The sequence below is a fragment of the Colletotrichum graminicola genome (genome assembly GCF_000149035.1).
Source record: "Colletotrichum graminicola M1.001 genomic scaffold supercont1.37, whole genome shotgun sequence".
In the NCBI taxonomy this organism is placed as follows: domain Eukaryota; kingdom Fungi; phylum Ascomycota; class Sordariomycetes; order Glomerellales; family Glomerellaceae; genus Colletotrichum; species Colletotrichum graminicola.
The window spans coordinates 229,610-255,371 of NW_007361041.1; the positions used below are offsets into that span (position 1 = coordinate 229,610).

At 54.8% G+C, this 25,762-nt stretch overlaps 7 protein-coding genes across 7 annotated transcripts; 4 read left to right on the plus strand and 3 right to left on the minus strand.

The window, feature by feature from the left end:
- Positions 1-1,510: 1,510 nt before the first annotated feature.
- Positions 1,511-2,821, plus strand: GLRG_08230 (NAD dependent epimerase/dehydratase; the record flags this gene model as incomplete). Its single annotated transcript, XM_008098915.1, has 5 exons — positions 1,511-1,774; positions 1,847-2,024; positions 2,133-2,305; positions 2,362-2,461; positions 2,523-2,821. The coding sequence occupies 5 exons, from the start codon at positions 1,511-1,513 to the stop codon at positions 2,819-2,821; spliced, it is 1,014 nt and encodes a 337-aa protein (XP_008097106.1).
- A 344-nt stretch (positions 2,822-3,165) lies between these two features.
- Positions 3,166-5,550, plus strand: GLRG_08231 (tuftelin interacting protein 11; the record flags this gene model as incomplete). Its single annotated transcript, XM_008098916.1, has 1 exon — positions 3,166-5,550. One exon carries the CDS (start codon positions 3,166-3,168, stop codon positions 5,548-5,550), a length of 2,385 nt encoding a protein of 794 aa, XP_008097107.1.
- A 3,425-nt stretch (positions 5,551-8,975) lies between these two features.
- Positions 8,976-9,657, plus strand: GLRG_08232 (LITAF-like zinc finger domain-containing protein; the record flags this gene model as incomplete). The annotated part of the gene is made up of 2 exons (XM_008098917.1): positions 8,976-9,422; positions 9,583-9,657. 2 exons carry the CDS (start codon positions 8,976-8,978, stop codon positions 9,655-9,657), a joined length of 522 nt encoding a protein of 173 aa, XP_008097108.1.
- An 823-nt stretch (positions 9,658-10,480) lies between these two features.
- Positions 10,481-11,995, minus strand: GLRG_08233 (WD domain-containing protein; the record flags this gene model as incomplete). The annotated part of the gene is made up of 3 exons (XM_008098918.1): positions 10,481-11,659; positions 11,722-11,887; positions 11,958-11,995. 3 exons carry the CDS (start codon positions 11,993-11,995, stop codon positions 10,481-10,483), a joined length of 1,383 nt encoding a protein of 460 aa, XP_008097109.1.
- A 3,046-nt stretch (positions 11,996-15,041) lies between these two features.
- Positions 15,042-18,082, plus strand: GLRG_08234 (spindle pole body component alp14; the record flags this gene model as incomplete). The annotated part of the gene is made up of 4 exons (XM_008098919.1): positions 15,042-15,290; positions 15,352-17,557; positions 17,615-17,994; positions 18,056-18,082. 4 exons carry the CDS (start codon positions 15,042-15,044, stop codon positions 18,080-18,082), a joined length of 2,862 nt encoding a protein of 953 aa, XP_008097110.1.
- A 586-nt stretch (positions 18,083-18,668) lies between these two features.
- Positions 18,669-19,390, minus strand: GLRG_08235 (uncharacterized protein; the record flags this gene model as incomplete). The annotated part of the gene is made up of 2 exons (XM_008098920.1): positions 18,669-18,773; positions 18,896-19,390. The coding sequence occupies 2 exons, from the start codon at positions 19,388-19,390 to the stop codon at positions 18,669-18,671; spliced, it is 600 nt and encodes a 199-aa protein (XP_008097111.1).
- A 3,202-nt stretch (positions 19,391-22,592) lies between these two features.
- GLRG_08236 (uncharacterized protein) lies at positions 22,593-23,418 on the minus strand (the record flags this gene model as incomplete). The annotated part of the gene is made up of 2 exons (XM_008098921.1): positions 22,593-23,111; positions 23,167-23,418. The coding sequence occupies 2 exons, from the start codon at positions 23,416-23,418 to the stop codon at positions 22,593-22,595; spliced, it is 771 nt and encodes a 256-aa protein (XP_008097112.1).
- Between the last annotated feature and the right edge of the window lie 2,344 nt (positions 23,419-25,762).

Here is a 25,762-nt window from a genome sequence, read left to right on the forward strand (position 1 = left end):
GGATACACAATTTCATCGAGATGATCAAGGAAGGGAACGATGAGCACAGTGAGGTGATGTAGCATGTCAAAATTGGTCTCTGATGACGCCCGTAAATACCGGTAGGTAGGTGGGTAGGTAAGTATGTAATGAGGGGTCACCTTATTCGTCCCATCTCTCACTTCGTCTCGGCCAGCGTTCGTCTGATAAGATTGAAACTGCCCTCTGACAAGTAACCAGAACCCTTCACTTCTCCATCATTCTCATCCCCTCCTCATATGATATGATACCTAGCAACCTGGATGAGATGCCAAACCTCTTTCATTGTTCTGCAGATGGCATGCATCACAAGCACAATAGACTGAGTCTGGATAGTCTATCCGTAGCTTGGTAGTCTAACTTGGCATAGACTCGCGCCTGCTTGGCGGCTCCCGAAACCCGTGGCTTGCCATATCAATTGACTCTCGACAGAAACCACCCCCTCCCCCCACTATTAACCGGCGGCACCGGCCTTCCCATCAGCTCGGTAATCAATTATTAGCACTTGAATTTTCTCCGAAACAAGGTTTCCATCGTGCCACTTTTCACCCGTCCAGCGACCCCCTCTAGTAAGTGCACTAGGTACGGATAGTTGTAGTGGAAAGTCGATGCAGGAAATATGCTTCTTGAGAACATGTCCGTGACCCGCGAACAATTACGATGCTTCTTACCCACCAGTCTGAAACCAGAAGGACACGCCATATATGCGGTAAAGACTCGGCATGCTCACAGCCTCTACACTACAGCATCATGTTTATCGCCTGTCGATGCCAGACAAGAGAGCAAGTTGGATGGCACGATGGCCAGAATAAGCAGCCACGCCTATCAGATTCAAAGTGGGCTGCAGCTCAGCACTACGGACCGGAACTGGATGACGAAACCTTGTAAGATTTGTGCATCATGAATTATTGAGGAATGAAAGCATTGGTTGATGGAGTCAGTCAACTTAATAACTTGTTAGCCGGATGTAAGACGGCATGCATGCGTTTGAAGAAATACGTATTACAAAGCAGCCGCCCAGAACATAATAGGAGGATTATACACCCCCCCTTCAGCGCCCGTGGGTTCCGGGTGGTGACAACTTATGCCTTGCGTCATTCGTCAAAGCTCTTGTGCTCCCAACAGGGGGGGTATGGACCTGTATCTAAACGCTGGACGCTAAACCCCTGCCGAGAAAGCAAGAGAGAGAGGAGGGGGTTTCTAAGCAGATATCCGCTTCTACTGAAATCTGTGAATTTAGTAATCGATGGGTTCTGTTGGACTCCACAAATAGGCTGCGATAGTTGGCTGATGCTACTGCTGCTGCTGCTGCTGCCGCTGCTATTACTACTTAAGCAGCAGGAGTACCGTGAGACTCTGCCATCTTTTGAATATCCTCTTCATCTTATCAACTAACCATCGCGCCCAATACGATTAAGCTCTTTCCCGCCCCTTACAACTACCAGCTATCCGAGTACCCCACATATAAGTGACATCAGGTTTATCCAACATCATGTCGGAACTTACCGCACTTCCCAAGGGATCTCTAGTCCTCGTCACCGGAGCCAACGGATACATTGGCTCTCATGTTGCCAATACTCTGCTCCAGCTGGGCTACCGCGTCCGCGGCACTGTCCGGTCCGACAAGCCATGGCTCAACGAGTTTTTCAAGACCAAGTACGGCGAAGGTGTCTATGAGCAGGTCGTCGTTCCTCGCCTCGACGATCCGGAGGCTCTCGAGAAGATTCTGACTGATGTTGCCGGCGTCGCCAGTGTGGTAAGCCTTTACATCACGTTTCCGTACCCGAAATGGGATTTGTATGTTGGTATGCTAACACTCGGCCCAAAGGCTTCTGACACGACCTGGGGCGACGACCCCAACACCGTCATTCCTTGGGTAGTGAAGGCAACCGAGAGCATTTTGGCGGCTGCCGCGAAGCAACCTTCCGTCAAGCGCGTCGTTCTCACCTCTTCTGCTTTCGCAGCATCGCTCGTTGTCCCTGATCAGAAGAACTACGTCGACGAGAGTACGTATTCTATTGTGGGCATACAGGGAGTTTAACCGCTCCCCGTATCATATATCATCAGTATTTGTTTCCTCGGAAAATAGCATGAATGCTGACCAAGGCTATCAGGCACGTACAACGAAGCCGCGATCAAGGCGGCCTGGGACCCGGATACCCCCAAGGAAGTCAAGCCAGGCATCGTTTACTCGGCCTCCAAGGCCGAGGGAGAGCGAGCTGCTTGGAAGTGGGTCGGAGAGCACAAGCCCGGTTACGTATTCAACAGCATCTTGCCCAACTTCACCGTGAGTACTTGAGCTTCTCCGTGGAGGCCGGCTTCCAAAACCTAACTCGCCTTCAGATGGGAGAGATTCTTCACCCGGAGATACATGGTTCGACCATGGGCTTTGCCCGTGGCGTGTTGAAGGGTGAATTAGCCGGGTTGCAGATGTTCATGCCGCGTAAGTGTAGTATGTGAGGCTGTCGGGACAAGTTCCCTCGGCTAACGCAACCCTCGATTAGAACTCACCGTAGACGTTGTCGACGTCGCGCGTCTCCATGTCATCGCCCTGCTCGCCGAGCCGGTCAAGTCGCAGAGAATCTGGGGTTCTGCGAATCGCGTCACTACCTCCGACTTCATTGACGCCTTCCGCGAGCTCAGGCCCGACAACAAATTGATTCCGGAGAACCCGGCCGATGTGGGCCGCGACCTCACCGAGGTTCCACCAGCCGCCAAGGCCGAGGCTTTGTTGCAGAAGTACTTTGGCCAGGGCTGGACACCATTCAAGGAGAGTCTGGAGGCCGGCATTCGCGATTTGTAGATGACGAGAATTTGACAAAAACTTTTCCGTCGCAGATCAAGGCGGCTTTGGGACTGCCGTCACCTGGGATATGTGCCATGGCCACTTGAATGATTAGTTCTTGAATAACGAATAAAAAGGTATATGCACTTAATGAATGTTGATGACATCAGCGTCATCGCCTCAAGGATCACGTGAAGATAAGGAACAGCAGCGACCCACCCTCTAGCTATCGGGCGTGGGGGCGGGAAGCATGCCTGCCTGGCTGCGTGATGCTTTCTCCTCCAAAAAAAAGTAGTCTTCGTCGCAACATCTTGCACGTAATTCTCCAATTTGTTCGCGCCGCATCGTGCCTAGCTAACAGCATGGCCAGCTTTCCCACGTTCGATCCTTCGCGTCTGACGAAGAAGTCCGCCGCGCAATACTCTTCCGAGTCGGAAGAAGAAGACGATGATGACTACCTCGCGCCCGTCACAGACCCATCCCAAGGCGACGACTTTGGCGACCTGAACCCACGAAAGCGCCGGCGCGTTGGCAACACAAAGGAGAGCGCCGCGCTGGGAATATTTGGATCTGACAGCGAAGACGATGGTCCCGGACGGCGGTGGAAGAAGAAGACTCTGCGCAGTAAGGGCATGAGCTTCGTCTCTACGGGCACCACTACCCTCGATCAAGACAACAAAACAAACGACGCGGACGCCAAGGAATACTCGGACGACTCGAATGAAAATAACGATGACGATGACGACGACGATGATGAAGCTGAGGTTGGCGGCGTCGGGCTGGGGTTCGGCGGAGCGCAGCGTGGCTTGGGCTTCAAGCCTGCCCGAGCCGAGGAGAGCGACGACGACGACGCTGACGCAGCTAATGCTCCCGTGCGATCGTTTGCAAAAACCAAGTTCGATGGCAAAACCCCCTTCGGTCGCGGTTTCGTACCCTCATCCGCCAACGTACCCGTCTTGAGACCCGATGTCCAAGATGCACCTTCCACGCCAAAGGTGGTCCATCCCAGTGCCTTCGGTGCCAAGGGCAAGGCAAAGCCCAACCCCATGTCGTTTGGCGCGCGAATGATGGCAAAGATGGGCTATAAAGAGGGCGATGGTCTCGGAAGAGAGGGGCAAGGCCGGAGCGTCATCATCGAAGCGCACCTTCGACCGCAAGGCATTGGTCTAGGTGCGGTAAAGGAGAAGTCGGAGCACGAGAGAAAGGAGGAAAAGCGACAGGCCAAGTTGCGGGGCGAGGAGGTCATCGATTCGGATGAGGAAGAAAAGAAGAGGAAGAGAGAGCGAAAGAAGAAGACGGCCAGCGCAGGCGGCAGCGGCGTCAGCACCCCGAAACGGCAAAAGCCCAAGTACATGACGGCGGAAGAAATCAAGAAGTCTGCCCCCGGACTTCACATTCCAGAGGCTTTCACCCCCATTCTGGACATGACAGGACCGGGCAACAAGCTTTTGACGACTGCGCCCGGACTCCTGACCCCGACCTCCTCTGCAGTCGTCGAGTCCCCCGAGGTGGTGGCTGCCCGCAAGTTGGTGAAGAGAGCACACGCTGATTTGGCAGCTTTCTCGGAGGAGTGGAGGAATCTGGAAGAGCGCAAGACATGGGTCGACTTGGAGCTGCGCGAGAGGGAGCAGGAGATGGCGGACCTCGCCTCGGACCTGGGCAGGCTACAAGTCTTTTCCAACATCGTCACCAATGAGCTCCCCTCAGCCACCGAATGGGAGGACGTCATCCGCTGCCTGGAGAAAGCAGTTCAACATATCGGACCGACGACCGACGAGATTTCGGATCTCGCCGTTGCAGCTATTCACCCTTTCTTCCGCGACCCCGATTGGAACTTGCTGGAGCAACCGACTCGGTTTGCCACAGAGCTAAAGGGACTGGGAAGCATCCTCACAAAATCCGGCGAGGGTCACAAGACCGTTGATAAGTGGGAGTCGACTGGTCTGAGTGCCAATGACCTCTATCGCCAGCACCAAAAGGCGACGACGCCCTACGAGACCATGATGTACAAGCTTTGGTACACAAGGGCCGTTTCGGCCGTCCGCGACTGGGATGTCTTCGACCCTACGCCGCTTCTGGCTGTCCTGGAGGCCTGGTCAGACCTGTTGCCACCGTTCGTTCGTGCGCAGTTTCTCGATGCCGTTGTCCGCAATCTGGAAACGGCTGTGACGGAGTGGAACCCGAAGAAGAAAAGGCAGAGCCACAAGCTGCCTCACCTCTGGCTGTTCCCCTGGCTCCAGTACCTACCATCGTACCACCTGGAGCCCAAAGGCACAGGACTGGTCGCCGAGGTGCGCAGAAAATACAGGCAGCTGATTGACGTGTGGGAGTTTGACCGCGGCGTCATCCCGGGCCTGGAACAGTGGCGCGATGTGCTCGCCGACCAATGGCGCCCGCTGATCATGAGCCATGTGTTGCCGGCGATGGGCCGCTACCTACGCAAGAACTTCAGGGTCGACCCGAGCGACCAGGAACCCTACCTCCCCATGCTCACAGGCGTGCTCGGGTGGTCCGGCATCCTGACGCCCAAGGTAATGGGCGAGGTTATCGTCACAGAAGTGTTCCCGCTGTGGCACGAGAAGCTGTCCGAATGGCTTGGCTTGGAAGACGCGAACTTTGAGGAGATTGGCGCGTGGTTTGAGTGGTGGAGAGACGACGTCCTCCCCGAGGACATCAAGAACCTGAAATCAGTCCAGGCGGAATTCGTCAAGGGCTTTGCCACCATTGAGCAGGCCTTGTCGGTCTAACCCAGCGAAGCTGGCAGCTCTTGAGAGCTTACGCACCGTCATGTAGACGTATCACACTGCGCATCCAACACCCTCTTTACTGCACCATCATGTCAGGTCCCCAAGAACCCGAAAGTAGGCGTAATCCTTCCGACAATTGCAAGCCATCATGTCTATTTGTTCAGGAGAAGTCTTTGCTGCGCGTGGAAACGAAAGGTCTACCGGTTCCATTCGCTACCGAGACTGTCGAGTAGTCTCGGCCGTCTCAGTCAACTGCGCGTACCTCCCGATGGCCATGCTCTTGACGCGGTGTCCCCAAATTTCGACGACACCATGCACAGGCGGAGCACATGTCATCGCGGCCTTTGTTCTGTCGTTGGGCGCGGCAAGCCCTCCGGATATCTTCCCTAGAAACAGTACCTGTAACAGTCCTTCGGCCGGGCCGAGCCAAGCTTTGTAGTCACCAATAGCTAAGAGGAAAGAGGAGAGGAAAGAGGAGAGGAAAGAGAGGCTCCGTCGAGAACAGCTTTTCCCTCCATGGCAACATTAGGGTTTGAGAACTCTGGCTCCTGAGGGCCAGAAAGAAACAACGAATTCCGGATTAGGGTCGCTACGATCTCGCAATCAAATCAGATGCCGATTAGATAGATAGTATGGCCCGCTGCTAGAAATACAGAATAAGTCAATGAACATGATTGACAAAAAGAGGTGATATGGGAACCAAAAAAGCTAAGAGGGAAAACAGTTTCGGACAGTGGAAGCCTCGTCATCTTTATTCTTTCCCCTTTGCTTGGCTTGGACAAACTCCTCCACGTTTCCCCCGTTCCTCGTTATTGTATCCGCCCGATATAGGTACTCTGGTCGAGCCCGCTTCACCATCTTGAAACATCTGCAGCGGTGAAACATGAGGTTGCCGAGGGACTTTATTGTCTGGTTCGTGACCGGACTGAAGACGCCGGGGAATTCCTCCTCGGCCGCACAATGTTTGGGCTAACAGGCGGGCATGGGAGCCGATCAATGAGTGAACGAGACGTACAGAGGATCACACCATCATATCATTCCGACGTAGCCATGTCCCTATAGGATGCTGTATCGCACGACCATCGGACACAAGCCGAAGAGGACGCGTTCTCGGCTGTCATTAGACGAGAGAGACACTGCAATCTACGACGGCAAGCATGCAGACCGCCTGGCATTCCGAGTGAAGGGGGCGCTTCTACGGGCCTCAGGACGGGATTCCCTTTGGTACAAGCTACTACACCCCCCGGCGTGACCACGTCTAGACTCGGATGGCCGCTCATGGTTCTCGACGCAGAGATGGTCGATTCCTTGCGAATCAGCACAACAGCGCCAACGGCGAGGAACGAGAAGAAACCGCTGACCTGAACGCCTGCACCGAAGCCACGGAAACCTGCGCGCGCGCGTCCCTGCCGACCGCCATCAGGGACATGTCATCTGTACTCCAGACCACTGCCTCGGGTTCAAAAGGCACTGGCCCACCCATATAACGTTGTGCGGCACTTGGCACCGTCTCACCATGTCCCACGGTAGGTGCCGGCGGGGGCTCCGGACCAACCCCGAATAGCTTCGTTGGCGCCATGCTCTGGCAGTTCACGCGCCCCCCCTCCCTAGGCCTCTCTAGTCTCTTCTCCCCGGCCTCGCCTCCGCTTTTCTCTCCATACGGCGCAGCTTCCATCCCCATATTGCACGGCATATGCCACTTGCTACCCTCTAACTTGCCCTCCTTGGTTGGTAGACACATGACCTCTGGGAGGGGTTCGACACAGATCGACCATTCTCCCAATCCAGGCTGGCAGACTCTTCATTGACATCTCAAACTGCAGTCATTCACTAGCGTGAGGCCATCGCTTCTTGCCAGGGGCATGTAATGAACCGCAACAACGAAGGCCTCCCAAGGGAGATGGTCAGACTCTGGGAGATTCCCGAATGTATGCCCATAACCCGTGTCTGCTTCCAAGGTGTGCTCGAAAAAAAATACGCATAGGAGAGCCTCTTGGTGAATACAAAAGGGGTTTGCACTACAACATCGGCCCGGCAGCCATACTAGTGTATTTGTTGAGCGACTACGGATACATCCTGTCAAAGCGCCCCGCCCGGATTCTCTACTGGCCAACATCCGCAAGCACAGGGGGGCGCGATGAGATGGGCGACAGTAGCCACAGGCTGGTCAGGCTGTCGTGACCTTAGTACCTAGTCAACTAGGTAGTGTACCTACACTGCCGGGTCCCGTCATCGTCCCACGTGTGGCGAGTGCAGAGCGTGGCTGACACCGCCGGGTGTGGCTGAGCCCCTCCACCCCCACACCCCGGCCGGCGACTGCCACAGACCCACAGGAACGCCCCGGGCGGCATCACATGACATGACATCGCCACCAGGCCTTGTTCTGCTGTCGGGATTCGATTCCTCCATCTTGAGCCTGCCCAATACTGCTGATCATACTCCTCCTGATCATACTACAATGGATGTACGATGTACTACCATGCCCCCCCATCACCTAGACGCATGCTACAGGCGCAGTCAAGCTCCATCCATCCATTCATCCCCTTCCTCCAAATCCCAAGTATACAGATCATGATATCATGCCTCCCGCTTGACAGTCCTAGTTGACCTAACGTGCATGTCGTGGTTTACCACACCCTCTGGCAATCACACCCCTCTACGTACACAGTATCGCCCTCTTACCTGTACCGGTACCACTGCAGGTATGCCTTCCCACCTCAGCATGAATAACGTGGCATGGACCCACCCCCTCGTTCTTCACCCATCCACACTCATTGAATCATACCAAGCCAAGCACTTGACTACGTCGTGTATACAGATACTGTTAGTGCGTCATGTAGGTTATGCTCGCCAGTTGGCTCCTTTCTCTCCGGGTGGCCTTCCCTCGTATACTTCGATCCTGTCGTCCAACCAGCTTCCCCGGCCTGTGTGTACCTGCATCGGCTGTCCGCGCATACACGGACATACAGACACACACACACACACACACACACCCGCACCTACAGACATAGCCATGGCTGCGGCAAGCAGAGAAGGGAGGAAGAGAGGGGTGGGAGGCACACTCGCACCAACCCAACCCTCGGCCCTTACGGTCTACCTATTCGTCTGATGTCCCCCCCCCCCCCCCTTCGGCTTTGCCCGGTACGAGTGTACACACAGGCAACAAGTACCCTTGACGCCCCCAAAAAAGATGACTTGATAGGACTTGGCCGTCACTCATCGGGCTGTTGGTATAAGTCATCAAACTCTCTCTCTTTTACTGCCCTTGACCACCAGCCTTCCCCTCCCCTCCCCTCGCTCCTCTTCCTCCTCTCCCTCTTCCTCTAATCTCTCTTCACTTCGAACACAGCCTACCGACAGACACCACATTCATCCACTTGGGTAGCAAAAAGGATCAAGTCACGCACAAATCGCCCCACGCCATCATGGACAAACCAGCCCAGCAACAGGCACCCGGCCCGGACAACTACGCCCCCTCCGGCCCGCCACCCGAGTACCAGCACCAACAGACCGGCACCACCGCCGCCGCGACGCCCAAGTACGGCGGCCCGCCAAACGACACCCCCCAACCCCGCGCCTACGGCGGGTACAGCCCCCCGCTCCAGGAGCAGCAGCAGCAGCCGCAGAGCTTCCCGATGCAGCCCGGCGGCCCACAGAACTTCCAGCCCTACGGCACCCCGCTGCCCGCCCTGGGCCCGCACCCGGCCCCCGTCGAGTGCCCCGACTGCCACGCCCGCGGCGTCACCGCCGTCGAGTACTCGTCCGGCGGCTTCACCCACGCCCTGGCCGCCATCGTCTGCTTCGTGAGCTGTCTCGGCTGCATCCCGTACCTCTTCACCTCGCTCAAGGACGCAAGGCATAAGTGCTACAAGGTATGCCTTTTCCTTCTTCTTCTTCTTCTTCTTCTTCTTCTTCTTCTTCTTCTTCTTCTTCTTCTTCTTCTTCTTCTCTTTTCCTTTCTCATCTCCCTTCCCCCTCTCTTTTCCCCCATAGACGAATGGCGCGTGGAACCAGGATGCTAACGACCGGCAGTGCGGTATCCCCCTGGCCACGTACCACCGCAGCGGAAGGACCGAGGTCCACTGGCACCAGGCATACCATGGTTAAAGAGCACGTCGGACGGGACGGGACGGGACGTGACGTGTGCAACTGGAGAGCAGCGGGGGCAGCGGTGCAATACATCCACGTAATACTCAGCTGATGGGATGGTGATGTTGTTGTCAGTTCAATGTGTGTGGAGAGGTTTATGAGCACAATGCGCCGTTATCACGCGAGACGCATAGATACCCTGTTTTCTTTCCCCCCACCTGTTCCTTAACCCAAGTAGTTTAAGCATTGATTAAAAACCTCGGCGGGGATACCGTGCTTTCAGCAGTCATCCGTCCCCTGGTCGTTCCTTGATTGACTATTCAAAAAAAGCTTGGGATGTTACACTAGGTAGCCTGGTTGGAGATGGCGTCGTCCCTTTAAACCGACGCCGCACTCGGACGCTGCCCCGTCGGCAATTCTCAATGCTGCTGCTCTATCCCTGACCCCGACTGGCGCGGACTGGCCGCTTCAAGCAGCAATGCGAACGCGTCAAAAGTGAAAGTGAAAGCCCTAGCGAGGACGCGTTGCGGGTATCTATTCGGTTCATGTACAGTCTTCCCTAAAAATCTACATCGTCAGCCAAGGCCTCACGTAATCGCCAGATTGGTACGCCCTACTTTTTTGAACCCCCCCTCCCTTTTTGACGCCTTGCCTCCAGTTTATCCCATTTGCATTTGCATCTTTCTCGTGAATCGTTACGCCGTGATTCTGTCTGTATCTGCTTCTCGCCGCGGTCCGATGGCGGCCCGGCATCTTTGCCTCGTCTGCCCAGAGGCCAGCCGCATCGCATCGTCCTCCGGCTGCTGTAGCATCGTTTTCGGGCCCTCTTTGGTCGGAACGCCTAGTTGGCAAAGATGCGCACGTTTAGGTCCACACTTCCTGTTGCAATGACGCAGCGAATCTGCACATCCTGGGGCTTCGCTGCTGCCTTGGTCGGTGTTCCGTTGGCGCCGTTGACGCCGTCTCCGTTTGTTGCCGCCTCGCGTACGATACCAGGTGCCCAGCGCAAGCACGAGACGAAGTGGCCGTGTACGTCGTCGAGCACCTTGACGCATTTGCCTTCCTGGGCTAGGTCCCAGCATCGTAATGTCTTGTCGTCGGACACGCTGAGCAGATACTTGCCGCCGGGGTGGAAGACCAGAGCTCGCACCCAGTTGTCGTGGCCAGTGAGAGTCTTGATGCAGTTTCCTCGAGCGTCCCATAACCTGATGGCCTTGTCACGGCTCCCTGTCGCCATGAACTCAGCAGTGTTTGTTGCTGGCGGTGGCTTCTTCAGGCCGGCCAGCGTCGCCAGATGGCTGTAGGAGGCGGGCGGCGCGAGCGTGCAGCATTCGACAACGTGCTCGTGGCCAACCAGCATCAGCTTCACTTCGGGGTTGGCGGCGCTGATGTCCCAAAGTCGGCCCGTCTGGTCGTTTCCGGCCGACAGAAGGAAGCGGCCGTCCGGCGACGGGCAGACGTCGCGTACCCAGTCTACGTGTCCTCGCAGCGTCTTAACACAGTATCCCGTGGATACATCCCAGATGCGCAATGTCTTGTCGCGACTCGCGGAAACCAAAAGGTTGCCCGTAGCGCCGGCCGCCCCCGAGGGAATGAACCGGACCGCGCTAACGCTATGGTCGTGGCCGGGCAGGGTTCGGATGTTTTTGTACTCGTCTGAGGGATCCCACAGCTTGATCGTCAAGTCGCTCGAGCACGATGCGAGTAGGGTAGCGCCCCGCGGGCCTCCAAAGTCGACGTCCAGTACCGCCTTGGTGTGTCCCTTGATGGTCCTTTCCAGCTCGCCCAGTTCCCAGTCCCAGATTTTGATGGTGTAGTCCTCCGAGCCCGAGGCAAGAGACGAGAATACGGGGTGGAACGCTACGCAGGTAATCGGGTCGCGGTGGGATTGGAGGGTGTGTCGAGCGGGGGAACGGGGCAGCCAGCTGGCGGGGTCTTGGTTTCTCCGGGAAAGCGAGGTCGGCGTCGCGTTGTCGATTTCTGACTGTAGCGTAGCGGTCCGAGACTCGAGTTCCATTATCTGGCAATGTCGAAATCAGTCAAGGCTGTCAGGCGCAAGTGATAGGACGTCGAGCGACGTACCTTCTTTTGCAGGCGCACCACACTGGTCCATTTCTTCTCCAGCAGGCCCTCATACTTCTTGGAGGTGGCATCGTCGAAGGAGTCGCCGATCTGCAGCTCTTCCCTGAGAGCATTGGCAGCATTAGGGAGGTTGTTCGACGAGAGGTATGCAATGATGGCCTTGTGCCTAGGGAGTCTCGGGGTCAGTCCAAGGGCACACAGGAGGGATCGCCGGGCAAGGGGTGGGGGGAACCAACAGCTCCTCAGCCTGCCGAGGGGTCAGGATTTGGCTCATCCTGACTTATGGTCGTAGATGCCAGCCAAAGGGGAGCAGTGGGAAAGTAGAACCGCAGAGCGCGAGATGGAGGGGTGTCACGGCAGGGCGCAGAATCAAAGGAAGAAGGGAAGAGCCGAGGGAATTCGGTGAATGCTTTGTTGACGATGCCGGCAAGTTTGTGGCTCGGTGCTTTGGTGCTCGGGATCGGGTCTCTGATAGTGGTAGTGGTAGTGGTGGTGACGGAGGTGGTGGTGGTGGTGGTGGCGGCGACGGCGGCGGCGGCGGCGGCGGTCGCAGCAACCGCAATGGGCGCGACACGTGCAGTGCAGTGCAGTCAAAGCAAGCAGGTGGGAGGGTTGGGTGCAAAGTAGCGGGCGAGGCTGATGATTTTGCGTGTGGGTGTGTGTGTGTGTGTGTGTGCAAGTTGGATCTGAGGGGTTTTGGGGATTGGCAGCCTTGTCAAGCGGATATTTTGTTGCGGCAACGGGACTTAGCAAAGGGTCAGGGCCAAAACGGGGGGAGGGGAGAGGGGACCAGGGGGCCGGAGTGGCAGATGCTCGTGGAGTCGGGGGGGTGCGTTGGGAAAGGCGGTGTCGGTGTTGGTGGTATTGTTCTCTCTCCCTCTCTCCCTCTCTATATCAGTCTTTCTCAGTCTCTCGGTCTCGACGTGTTCAGGGGTTGGGCGCCCAAGCGTCGGGCAGCATGTCTGGGCTCTGGAGAGTGGATTTGTTGACTATTTTTTAGGGGGGCCAGAAGTTGGAATGATATTCGATGCGGTTGTCGTGGAGAAGTAGGAGACGACAAGACGTGACAAGACGGCAAGGGGTAAGGCTCAGTAAGTGAGTGTGTGAGTGTGTGAGTGTGTGAGTGACGGCAGCGACGACAATGACAGCAGAATGTTTCATGTGCTTCGGGACTACGGGAGAGAAGCACCTTGAAGAAACTCGGTGCGATTCGATGGGAGACTTATGAGGCGGTGCATGCAGCAAGCAAGCACTCTCTACGGGTACGGATACTGTGCTCTCATTTCTCTTGTCTAATCTTTCAGATGCCGAGCAAATGGAGGTGGGATGAAATGTGGCTGGTGAAGGGCGATCCTGAGGAGAGAAGAAGAGGGCATTATGTGGCTGGTGGCTGGCACACCGCTCCAAGGGACCGAGGATTCCCAGCCGGCAGCCGGCTGGCTTTCATCTGCCGTCTCCTACCAGGGACAGGCTCCATAGGTTATGTGCCCCGGTCTTTCCCTTGGTGACATCACTTGACTGGCTCGATGTATATACATATGAGGTACCTGGCATAACCATGTAACTACATACCAGACCTAGGTACGCCGCGGGTAGTGCACTATCGACCAGGTACGTATCTACCCAGACATACTGTAGGTACCTACATGTACTCCGTACTCCGTACACTACGTTTCCATGGCAATGGACTGGACTAGACATCGACTTGATTGATAAGGCCTCGAGCATAAGGCAACGGGTGCCGCTGCAGCCACCGGTGCACAACAGCAGATCAAAGTGACAGGACAGACAAGGCGCATGCGATACCCTGGACGGAGAATTTGTTTCACTCCGCCACTATTTAATAGTTTTACGCTACGCAGTAAACACCTGCCTATGGTTTTCGTATTCAGCCCTGACAGAAAATGAATCTCCGTACTATAGAAACCATTAGAGCAGAAGGATCATCCCCCCATCCGTTGAGTGGCTTACTTACAACGGCCATTATTGCCAATGCAATGCATGCATGGACTGAGCAATTCCCACCCATGTCCATGTTTCCTACGGAGTACGGATACACGAGGAAGAAACGCAGCCACCGCAGCTCATTTCATCCCAACGTCTCCCTATTGACAAGCAGGAGACTGAGATGAGGAGACTAGGAGAGAATGAGAAACACAGTAATACTTGTCTGCCTACATAATACTGAGGTACGTAGGAAGCCACCTCCAGCACCTACCTAGGTACGGATACCTAGGTACATCTGTAAAAGTGCCTAGTGCGTATCGACCTGTTTACTTGGTATCATCCCTTATCTATTGGCTACATTTCCAGCATCATCATGTGACCTGCGTTTACCCGGGAAACGAATCGCCCAATCTTGCCCAACTAGGTAGGTAGGTACCTGGTGTTCGCAGACAGCAACCCCACACAAACACACGTTAGGTCAGGTTCGGGGTCAGGAACAACTGCAAAAAAGAAAGAAAAAATAACACGGGTGCCCAATGCAGACCGCACACCTTTACGCTTGAGCCTCTCTCTGCCTCTCGCTCCCTCAGCCACTACCTAGTGTAGGTACTTTGTACTGTATCCGTACCTACGTAGTCGTTCGGCAGGTCCACCCCCACCCGCTGTCGGCTGCGCTGCACCAACAAATACACACGTCTGATGATTCACTTGTTCTCCCCCCCACCCCCCCCCCCCCCCCTTCGCCCTTGTCCCGACAACCACAATTTCCCCGTGCTTCCTGTTCCTGGACAAACAAAAGAAATAGGAACCCCAGTCACGTTTTTCAACCTATACACACAATACACACCACACGATACAAACACACATCCACACATTCCACGCATCCAGTGTTCCAACTCTTGGGCCGGACTGACCTTTACCTGCACGCTAACCCGCCGCGCTACCTACACTACCTACGCTACGGGAACTCCCACCTCTAATCTTCCCCAGCGATCCTCCGTCGCAATCCTTTTTCCACCCGAACCTTCGCACATACCTCGACTCGCCGTGTCCTGTTTCTCCAGACTCCTGCTCCTACATCTTCTAGGAACCAAGTCTGCCATCTTCGCTGCCGACCCAGATACCTGTCCGTCTCGCTCGCACCTACCAGCGCACCAGTCCGCTAACCCGAACTACCCAGATACTCCCGCCGCTGCTCAGGCAATCTTGCAACGTCTATTCTTGTTCCTCACTCCCGGACCCAGACTGTAAGTCACGTCCCGTCCATATCACCACAGACATCTCCAGTCATTGCTGCTGCTGCTGCTGCTGCTGCTGCTGCTGCTGCTTCCCGCTGCCTGCATGCAGCTCTTCAGCCCGCCTATGTTCCCAGCATGGGCTATCACCTCAAGCATTCCCGTTCCTTCTCCAAGCTAATCAGGCGAGTAGCAAGCTTCAGCAAAAAACCGGCCACTCGCGACGAGGACAAGTTCCCCTCCGACTCGCCACTTGCTCTCCCGCCGACGAGTTGCTCTCTGCGCACCAAATCTGAACCTTTACAACCCCAGCAAAAACACTCCATCCTGATGGCCGAAGAAGAAGACTTTAGCTCCATCCCCCTCCAGGATAGGTTTGCCCACAAGGTACCCCCCTACTGCTCCTCCCCTTGCGCCGCCCCCTGGCCCGCCAGCTGACGCCCTCTAGGTCTGGAAAGTCCGAAAGGGAGCCTACGAAGAGGCCGCCAAGGCATTCGCCGCCACCGCCGACGAGTACGACAATGCCTTCAGACCCTTCATTTCCGACTCGGGCATCTGGAAAGGCGCCGTCGCCGATTCCAACGTTGCCGCTCAACAAGAGGGTCTCGCCGCATACTGTGCCTTTCTCAAATTCGGCGGTAAGGAACACTGCACAAGGACGCGCGGTGTCACGATAGGGCCTATATGCGAGAAGGGTCTGCCCTCAACCCGCGCCGCCGCTAAAGAATCGTCGCTGGAAGCCCTCCTCCTGCTCGTCGAGCTCGATGTTGCTGGCCCCGTCATTGAAGAGATCATCCCCGCCCTCTCCAACAAGCAGCCCAAGGTTGTCGCCGCCGCCATCACCGCCCTGACGGCCATCTACCACAGCTATGGCTGCAAGACAGTCGACCCAAAACCCGTTCTGAAGGCCCTCCCCAAGGCTTTCGGCCATGCCGACAAGAATGTTCGCGCCGCCGCCACGAACCTTGCCGTCGAATTCTACAGGTGGCTGCGCGAGGCCATGAAGCCCATGTTCTGGGGTGACCTGAAGCCCACGCAACAGACCGACCTCGAGGCCCAGTTCGAGAAGATCAAGTCCGAACCCGCTCCGAAGCAAGAACGCTTCTTGCGCTCACAGCAAGCCGCCATGGCCCGCGCCCCGCCTCCAGGAGCCGAAGGGGAGGAGGAAGACGACGGAGATTATGGCGAGGAGCCGGCCGAGGTGGACGCGTTCGACTTGGCAGAACCCCAAGACGTGCTTGGAAAGGTCCCCGCCAACTTTAGCGAGGCCTTGGCATCGTCTAAGTGGAAGGAGAGAAAGGAAGCGGTGGAGGGACTCTACGCTGCAATCAACGTCCCGAGAATCAAGGACGGCGATTTCAACGAGATCAACCGCGGGCTCGCGAAATGCATGAAAGACGCCAACGTTGCCGTCGTCACTCAGGCTGCGCAATGTATCGAGGTCTTGGCCAAAGGTCTGAGATCCGGCTACGCGAAGCACCGCGCCACCGTCATGCAGCCCATTATGGACCGCTTGAAGGAGAAGAAGGCGTCGGTGGCGGACGCTCTGGGCGCCGCTCTGGACCAGGTGTTCCTGGCGACGAGCCTCACAGATTGTCTCGAGGACATCAACACGTACCTCGTTCACAAGAACCCCCAGGTCAAGGAGGGCACCATGAAGTTCCTGATTCGCTGTCTGAGGACGACCCGAGATGTTCCCAGCAAGCCCGAAATTGCCTCTATTGTCGAGTCGGGCAAGAAGCTGCTGTCCGAGTCCAGTGAGGGCCTCCGCTCGGGTGGTGCCGAGATTCTGGGTACCGTCATGAAGATTATTGGCGAGCGTGCCATGGGCCCGCACATGGAGGGCCTCGACGACATCCGCAAAACCAAGATCAAGGAGTTCTTTGAGACCGCCCAAGTCAAGGCCAAGGAGAAGCCTAAGGCGCCTCCTCCAGCAGCAAAGGCGCCGCCCCCGAAGAAGCTCGTCGGAGGCAAGAAGCCGGCGATGAAGAAGCCGGTAATGCCTGCAGCAGCTGCGCCCCCGCCAGACGATTTCGAGCCCCCCTCTCCGCAAGCCTCGTCCCGTTCCAAGCCAGCCGGCACCAAGATGGGCATGCCGAAGCCGTCGGGTCTCGCTGGTCTCAAGTCGAAGCGGCCTCTCGGGGCACCTTCCGCCGCCTCCCCTCGTCGTCCTGCGGCTGCTCCCATCATGCCCGAAGATGATCCCGCCCCTCCTCCACCACAACCTCGCATTGGTCTCGGTCGCGGCGGGCTTGCCGGACGCTCGCTTGCCAAGCCTGCTGCTGCCCCTGTGCAAATGCCTCCTGCGTCGCCACCACCCTCCGACGGGCTTACCGCGATGGAGCGGGCCGAGCTCGAGGAATTGAGGGCTGCGAATGAGCGCCTCGCGCGCCAAGTCGAAGAAATGCGTCACGAGAGGAGCAAGTACATGTCTGAGATCCAAGAGCTCAAGAACCAGAACGCCGGCCTCATCGAAGACCACACCCGCGACGTTCTCAGCATCAAGGCCAAGGAAACACAGCTGGTCCGCGCAAGAAGCGATGCCGAGGCCACGGAACAGACCAACGACCGCCTCAGACGCGAGCTTGACCGCCTCAAGAGGGCGCTCAACCACGCCGAAGGCCTCAACTCTAGATCGGGTATGGCCAGCCCTGGTGAGCCAACATACGCATTCTTGATTGACCGTCAGCTTGTGACTAACTCTGTGGTAGGCCTCACTTCACCGACGTACGACGACGTCGGCATCTACCGCGACGCTTCGTTTGGTTCATCTTCTGCCAGACACAACCGCGTTAGCTACGCCAGCAACATGTCCGAGGAGAAGGAGAACGGAGACCACTACTACCCTCGCTCAAAGGCGCTCAGCCCGGAACTCAGGTATACAGGCAGTGCCTCATCTGGCCGCGGCAGCCCTGCTAGAGGCTACCGAAGCAACGTGGCCACCCCCGTTGATGACATGCCGCCACCTTCATACCCGTCCGGCGGAGGAAATGGTATGACATCGAACAACCATAACAGCAATGGCGTGGAAAGCTGGAAGCGTGCTGCCGAGGTGACAAGCCAGCTCAAAGCCAGAATCGAACAGATGAAGGTTAGTCATCCGCCCCTAATCCGTGTCTTTTACCAAGACAGCGACTGACACTATCGTGTAGGCGAAACAAGGATTTGCCCGTCCCTAGCTAACTAAGCCTGACCAACGAAACGCCTGGAGCGGGAGGCAATGTCAGACAATCATGTGAATATGAGGGCGGTTTGGGTTGGAGGTTGGCTTGTAATGGTCATCGGTCGGAAAAAGGGCGTCTAGCTTGTTCTTGGTTGCATATCATTGGCGTCGGATGCATACCCTTCCCTTATACCTTGGTCCCGGCCTGCACATGGAACAGGCAATTTTCCCGTCTGAACGAGTCATGGATTTTGTTTTTATTCTCTGCTGTCAACCCGCTTTGTATAGCCTCGAGGGATGCAGTTGTATTTTAATTAACGAGCTTATGAACAGAATGGTGTTGTAGATAACAAAACCCCGAACAAACGAGGGGGGGACCAGCACGCCCGTGCCTTGACAATGGAACCTCGCACATATAATCCTTGGTATCTTATTTTTTTCCCCAAGGCTGACAGCGACTGATGGACACGATGGCACCAACCTTGAGAAGTCTCTCTCTGAATGCCCGAACCCCGACGGCCATCAATCATATCCATCCAGGTTTCCGCTCTTAAATCTTACACGAGCGTGACGAAACCGAGTCATTCGCCTCCTCTCCGTCCTCAAACGATACCGAACGTTTGCGACAGCGACAGTTCCGCCAAGTAATACTCATCCGGGAACCTCTCCCCTTCAAGTGCATACCATGCAGACCTTTGCGGGCATGACTGCTCAGTAGTCAGTCTCATCAGCCACTCTGAACATATTATCAGTCACCGCGTTCGCCCTAGGCTTCTTTTGTTCTTTTGCTTTTGTTCTTCTTTTTCCCGCCTTTTCAGTAATGACGAACCCACTCCCCGGTGTCATACACGGGTCTGAACTTGGGCATGTCTCCCGTCGGGCTGGTGTCCTGCGGGTGCCGCGCGTGCGCCGGCATGACCATCGGCGACGGCCGGACGACGGGCACGTCTACCTCTACCGGGTCGACCTGGACGTGCGCGCGCCTGGCGGCCCTGGCGCCCTCCTTCCCCTCGTCCATCGCCGTACCCGCGGCCGCCAACTCCTCTTTCTCCCTCTCCTCCAGCGGGGCGGCGTCGTGCCGCTTCGTGAGCGACGTCGTCTTGCTCGGAGACCGCTCGATGCCCTCGAACACGCGAACAGGGTCGACGCGCAGGGCGCTAGGGTCCACTATATCGATGCCGATCCTGCCCGTCTTCTTGCCCAGGTCCGTGACGAAGGGGTCGTCGGACGGGTTGAAGAACTTGGCGTCCTTGGGTGTGGGGAGTGCGAGGACGAGGGCGGGCGCGAGGAGGAGGGCCAGCCGGCCCAGCGCCAGGAGGTGCATCTTTCGTCTCTGTCGGTGGGTGATTTCGATTGGACGCAGACTTATGGTCCGCGGAGTGTGGTTCTTGATGTCCAAAAGGTGAGATAAAGGTAGCTCGGCCGAACTATTGTCAGGACGTGCGAGGGAAAGTGAGCTGCGCTCATGAAGGAGAAGGTGAGACGGGGGGGAAGAAAAAGGTTGGGTTGTGTGGCAGATGCCAGCACATGGACTTATAGGCCTCCCATGAAGGTAGCCAAAGTTTTTCTTCGTGATTCCACCCGCTTTCTTGGGTTTGAAGGAGGGGTACATGTGACGTGAGCGATGCGGACGGGGCCATAACGGTGTAAGTGCATCAGTCATCTAGACGCTGTTTCTCTTTGAACGGTCCAGGGTGCCGGAAAGCTTATCCGTGAGATGAGGGGGCTGCCGAAGATACTCAGGAAAAGGGGGAAGCTCAGTTGGAACCCGGACGGGAGAGGGACAGGCCCAGAAAGGTGCGTGTTCCAGACTTTGGATGAAGCCTGGCCATTCGTTCTCAGCCTTCTCAGAGCATAGTGCCAACCTTGATGAGGGCGTCGTGGCCCGAGAGGGGGAGGGCCATGTGGAAGGTCAAACCGGGACACCCCGCCTGGGCTTGAGGAGGCCCTCGGCTGGGAACTTGTTGGTTCTGGTTTTGCCGCGGCCTGCCAGTTGTGACCTTTCCTCTCCGAAGTGTCGGGACAGGTTTGCGGCGACTACTGCTTAGAAGTGACTTTACTAGATGGTTAGTGGCTACTACTGCGCGCATCGAAGTCGGGAATAGAGTTGGCGAGACCTCGCCGACCCGAACGCCGAACCAACCACCATCGCACCATGGCGTCAATCCAGAAACGTGTACTGCGGTCACACAACGACTGCTGAGGGACTAATGTGAGGACGAGCGCTTGTACCATCTGATAAGAAAGGCCGTTCCTGACCCCTAGCACACCGTCGAGAGCTCTGTGCACACCCATAATACGGGCCCTGCATAGATACCTTGAGTGTTTAGTCGGTTCGCGGGTCACCAGTATTAACTATGCAGGCCATTCCGGTTTGAGCTCGAGCGTCTTTTACAGAAGCGCGACTGGTTGCTGTCGTTACTTGGTAATCAAGTTGGGTCCCAAACCTGGGAGTCTAATGTGTTCATGAGGAGACATCCTGCTGCAACGTGTACTGTCGTAGCAGAGAAAAGAGCAAATGGTAGTTATGGTCCAGGGCACTCACTTGAAAGATTTCTTATGTCACGCCCAAGCTGGTTGTCCAGGATTTTATAATTATTATGATTATTATGTTTATTTTCTTCTTTTTACTGGCTTCAAGATGTTATAGAAGTACATCGATGGCAATTAGCTTCGCGTGAGAGGCCGACTTATAAAGCTTCCGTTGCTATGATAATACTATTATTGATATTAGTCAAGGGCTGATTCTGCGCTTAGCCGCATCCTATCCCGTTCATATGAATCATTCAATACCAGCATATGTTCCGGCTCCTTTCACACGATTGTCTGGCTATCACATATGTCAAACAAGCAGCAATCCCGATGCGCAGTTACATGAAGCAGCCCATCTTCAATATGTTGCGGCACCGTGAATTTTGAGCTGATCATAAGGCTCGTTTCACGAGTTAGAGCACACAACCTGGCGTAGAAGAAATGGGGCGGAAGATTCTTCACTTTTTGATTGAAAAGTACGGTTGACCAATTTGGCTGCTCTATATACTTGACTAATGAGTATAAATCGTGGTATATAGCAGGTGGCGCGGTAGAAACCATGAGACTCTCGTCATGAGGTCCTGATGACAGCTTCCTCATAGCCGTCTTTCAAAGCCTAGCAATTCCTAGTGCAGATTCTGTCCAACGCTGAATATGGCCCCTACTAAATCGAAAATGTACTCTATCTTGGGCGCTGTAGGTATCTTCAAGTTCCACCTGAAGTACGCCTTGATCAACTTGTGTTCCTGGATGCCGAGTGATTCTGTAGAACGACAAGCTTCTGCATATAGGTAACCTAGAAACCATGAGGAAGGCCCAACCCGCACATCTTATCAATATAATTGTCGGAATATGGATAATCACGTGACTGCTGGCTGGATATATGTATCCAGCCGGCCAGCAAACAGATGTATCTGAACTTTTCTCTTCTTCACTAATCAATTCAATAAGCACTGTTTCCACCTACGTCGTGACTATATTGCCATCGGATCGATTTATCCCTGGGATACCAACAATAATATTAGGTCCCCATGTTTATGAGAAGAGATCATAGTCTGAAAATGACCTGTCTTGCTAAATGTAGCTTGTACGGTCCTGGCGTTTTAAAGGGGGAAAGTTTCTAACACTTCCATGATAGAAAGCATTTTGAAGTATCGCTAACATTAGGATAACTTAGGGTTACGTGTTGAATCGTAAACGAAGCTACTTTCGTACCAGAAGCTTCATGATCTGGCATCATCGTTATCGGCTTCCTAAATAACTTGGATGACCATAGTGCCAAATTCTAGCTCGAGTAAATCGAATAAACCCTGAAGACGTGCTGGCCTGTCAGTTCACAACTCCCCTGACTGTTCACAAAGTGTTTCTGATCAACTAAACCGGCCGTCTAGGTCGTATCACTCCGGCCGCTTATGGGACTTTACAACTAATAAGTATGCACAGGCATACTCACTGTGACTTTCCTCGACCAGGGATTTGACCGAGAAATATATATATAGAAAGATGCGGACAATCGAATAAGCAACGCTGCACAAGCATGAGCGTATAGTATTGTAGTTTTCACCACTAGCTTCACAATAATAGTTATCGACCATGTATTTTTATACTACTAATGCTGTATACAATTTTTGTCAAGGTAAAGCATGGCAATGTCTCGGCCTGTTTGGGCTACTACTTGAAGAATGTCTCACACTGATCACAACGGTCTTGTTGATTCCACCCTGGGATCCCGGCTCTCCGCCGTGGAGATCAGCAAAAGATCCTGGCGGACTAGGGCTGGACGTATTATCTTGCGGGCTCCCTCTCCCACCGTGAATTTCGACGAACCGCTCGCTATGCCGCGTACCGTCATAGCAGTTTTCATCTAATTTCATGGCAGAGCTAAAGCCTCTTAGATACGAGCGTCTTGACTGGGTAAGCTCGTAACCCTGCCTCGTGAACACCAGTTTAGATGCCAATATGTCGATGCTAGGCATGTCAGCAACGAATTACGGCTAACTAGGATCGAACCAGGAGACAGCATACAACATGACAGACGGGAAGAGGCACTCCAGCGCGTAGGCGAAGCGGTCGAGTTGACTGGCTACATTTGTCGCGCTCTGAGCCGTCATCTGGAAGGAGTACGTGACCGCTCTCATCGTTCCCAAAACGGCCAGCGTGGCAAGGCGAACCTCGGTACTGCGCATCAGATACTTGAAAAATCCCGCTTTCAAGGCTGCCCTATCCGAAGTTGATTTGACTTGGATAAACGTCTTGAGCAGGAAGAAGGCGCTGAGGCACTCTAGCGAGGCAATGAGGACGAAATAGCTGACGTGAAGGCTGTTGACGGTGTCTTGTATCTCGGTGTTGCCTTTGAGGATGTATCTGACGCGTGATAAGGCGATCATGGACCGGATAGCGACGATGGCGAGAACTGCCGCCCAGAAAAGGGTATTGAAGACCTTCCACATCCTGTCCTTTAGGATTTTCCGAAGAAGGGCATAGCTGTAAAATGACAGGCCGACTTCTTGGATCTGCAGAGCTGTGTTAGACTATGCTCTCTCTACTACAAAGATGACCAATATGCACCATCCAGAAGACATCACCAAATGCCGAGGCCGTCGCCTTGTTCTTGAGTGAGTATTTATGGTCATAAAAGGCGTAGAAACAAAGGCCGTTCGCGACAGAGCCGGCAGCCGATGAGACGATAGGGACCATGGTGATCTGCGAAAAGCTTGTTATGCCGATGACGAGAAGGCCGAACAGCACGTTTGCGGCACCGATGGTGCTGAGTATCGACCAGCTCAGCTCGAAGTAGGCCGGGGGAATAGGCGTCGCCATTAGGACGTTGATGGGCAGCAGATGTTCCGAAGCTGCAGCATGGTAGACTCACGATGCGAAGAGACAAATGTTCGGAATAGTCTAGAAGTGCAGGACCATAGCTTTTCATGCGCGCAATGTCTCAGAACCGTATGTAGCGAGACTGGGCGACAGCTTGGAGGGAAAGAGTCAGAAATCTGGCGACAGCTGACATCGATGATCCGCACTCCGGAAGCTTCGTTGATTGTCACATGGTAAGTAGGCGTTCGTATTACAACCTCAATGGACGCAATTGGGGGCGGCTAAGCGGCATGGCCACATATTAATATGGCCTTGTTCAGGGCAGTCCCTTGTTGCTGGCTGTTGGAGGCCTTTTTAGGTTATTCTGTCGGCTCCAAATATGCCCAGGACAGATCGCCCAGCTTTGTCAGCCGGGTTTTCTGGCTCTTCAATACAACTTAAGCTTCGGCATGTAAACCAATGGCATCGTCTGCGGGGCCGATGTGTTACGGTGTCTCTGGTTGACTTCGAATGCTCTTTGCTGGAGGATGACCGAGAGGCTGTCGTGCGTATAGGCAGTACGTACTCCGTACTGTGTATGAGAATCGGATTCAATATTTCTAGGTATTAGAGACAACCCCTGGCAAATGGCAATGCCACCTCATTGTTCCCGACGTAGACCCGAGCAACAAGGTTGACGGTCTCTGTGAACTGAGAGCCGGGCCCGGGGGAGGCACTAACAGCAGCTTTGGGACCGATCCGGGTACGGGAGCATCTACATACAACCTTGGGATCTCCCCAATTCGCCCATCGATCAGTGAGCAGCCCGTGGGGAACAAGACTCTCGGAGACACCTGTCAAGGTTCCGTAGTGCGGCACTGCTAAGGAAGTTTTTATCAAAGTTTATCGGCACCCCCTCGATGTGATCGTCAAGGAGACCCTGCACAATGCTGCGCGCGACTACCTACCGGTAGGTACTGGTAAGCTGACGTCTGCATCAAAACGTGGGCACGCCGATCATATCATCCAATGGCCGTGCTGTTGGTGGCGACATCTATTACTACGCAGCATGCACAGATATCTCAGGTAGGTCAAGCTTAGATCCCGAGGAAGACGGGGGCCTAATGACGTGAAGATAACGGTGTCGGGGTGTAATGTCTCCGCACCTGTGCCGGGGCCGCAGTGACCAAATCCAGCCTCTCTGACGGCCTTGTCTCCGAGTGGTTGCGTCAAGATAGCCTGATGGTCGTAGGACAGATCAACGATATCCGCATAGCCTTCCACCACGGTACTATATCGTATCAGAACCAACAAGTTGCGTTGGGAACCACCCACCCACATCTAGGGTTGACGTGACACAACCTTTGACTTCATGCAATTCGCGTCATTCGGTGGGATGAGTTCATTGGCTCGTGTGCCGGAACTCGAGCCAGAGCTCAATGTCTCCCTTCATTGGAGGGACCGGAAGCATGGGGAGATATTCAGTCGAAACTTGAAATAACGAGGGGAAGGACTGTGAGTGGTGCGCACCACGTAGCAGACCTGCAGCTTCATTCGACGTTGTGGGATACTTGTAGGTGCTCATGCCAGAATGTTGTCGTTTCGTATTCAGACGTGTGCAGACGGCGGCGAATGGACGCCATCGCCCGATCGTCCCTTTGCCCGGCATCGGACGCACTCACGAATGCTTAGCTCCCGTTTCGGTCGCTGGTTCATTCCCGTCGAATGTCCGGACCGTTCTCCTGCTCAACTAGCCAGGATTTACCGGTATGGCCACCACACCACGAAAAGGTCGGATGTACTATAACCGCGATAACGGCTGCTGAATCGTTCCGTTTACCAATTGGAAACCAGTCACTCTGTTTGATAACACGTAGCTCTCGGTGATGCTAAAAGAGATGAGCATTAACAAGTAGCCCCTGCGACGTTCACTTTCGGCCGATGTGAATGCCAACTATTTCATAGACACAATGTCAAGTTTTTCAGGATTGAGCTCTATCGTAGAAATGCCAAACCTCCCTTTGATTGTGGTACCAAGAGCTTCTGACTCCAGAAACTGTATTGCTCCAGCACAGCATACAGCAGCAGTGTAGGGTTCACATATTATGCTAGAAACATCATTGGTCAAACCAAGCTGGCCGAGACGTGTTGCAAAGTTAGCTAAACTGCCTTATATGCTTCGGGAACAACCAGGAACGTTGAATTTGTTTTGATTCATTGGTCTCATTATCATTTACTCCTAGACACTATGGAAAAGAAGTCGAAAAAGAAAAAAAACTGCTCGGGAAGCGCTCTTGGTCCTATTCGGGCAACAATCCTCCCCAAAGATACCCACGCTGAACGCCGCTAATACATCTTTTTTTTT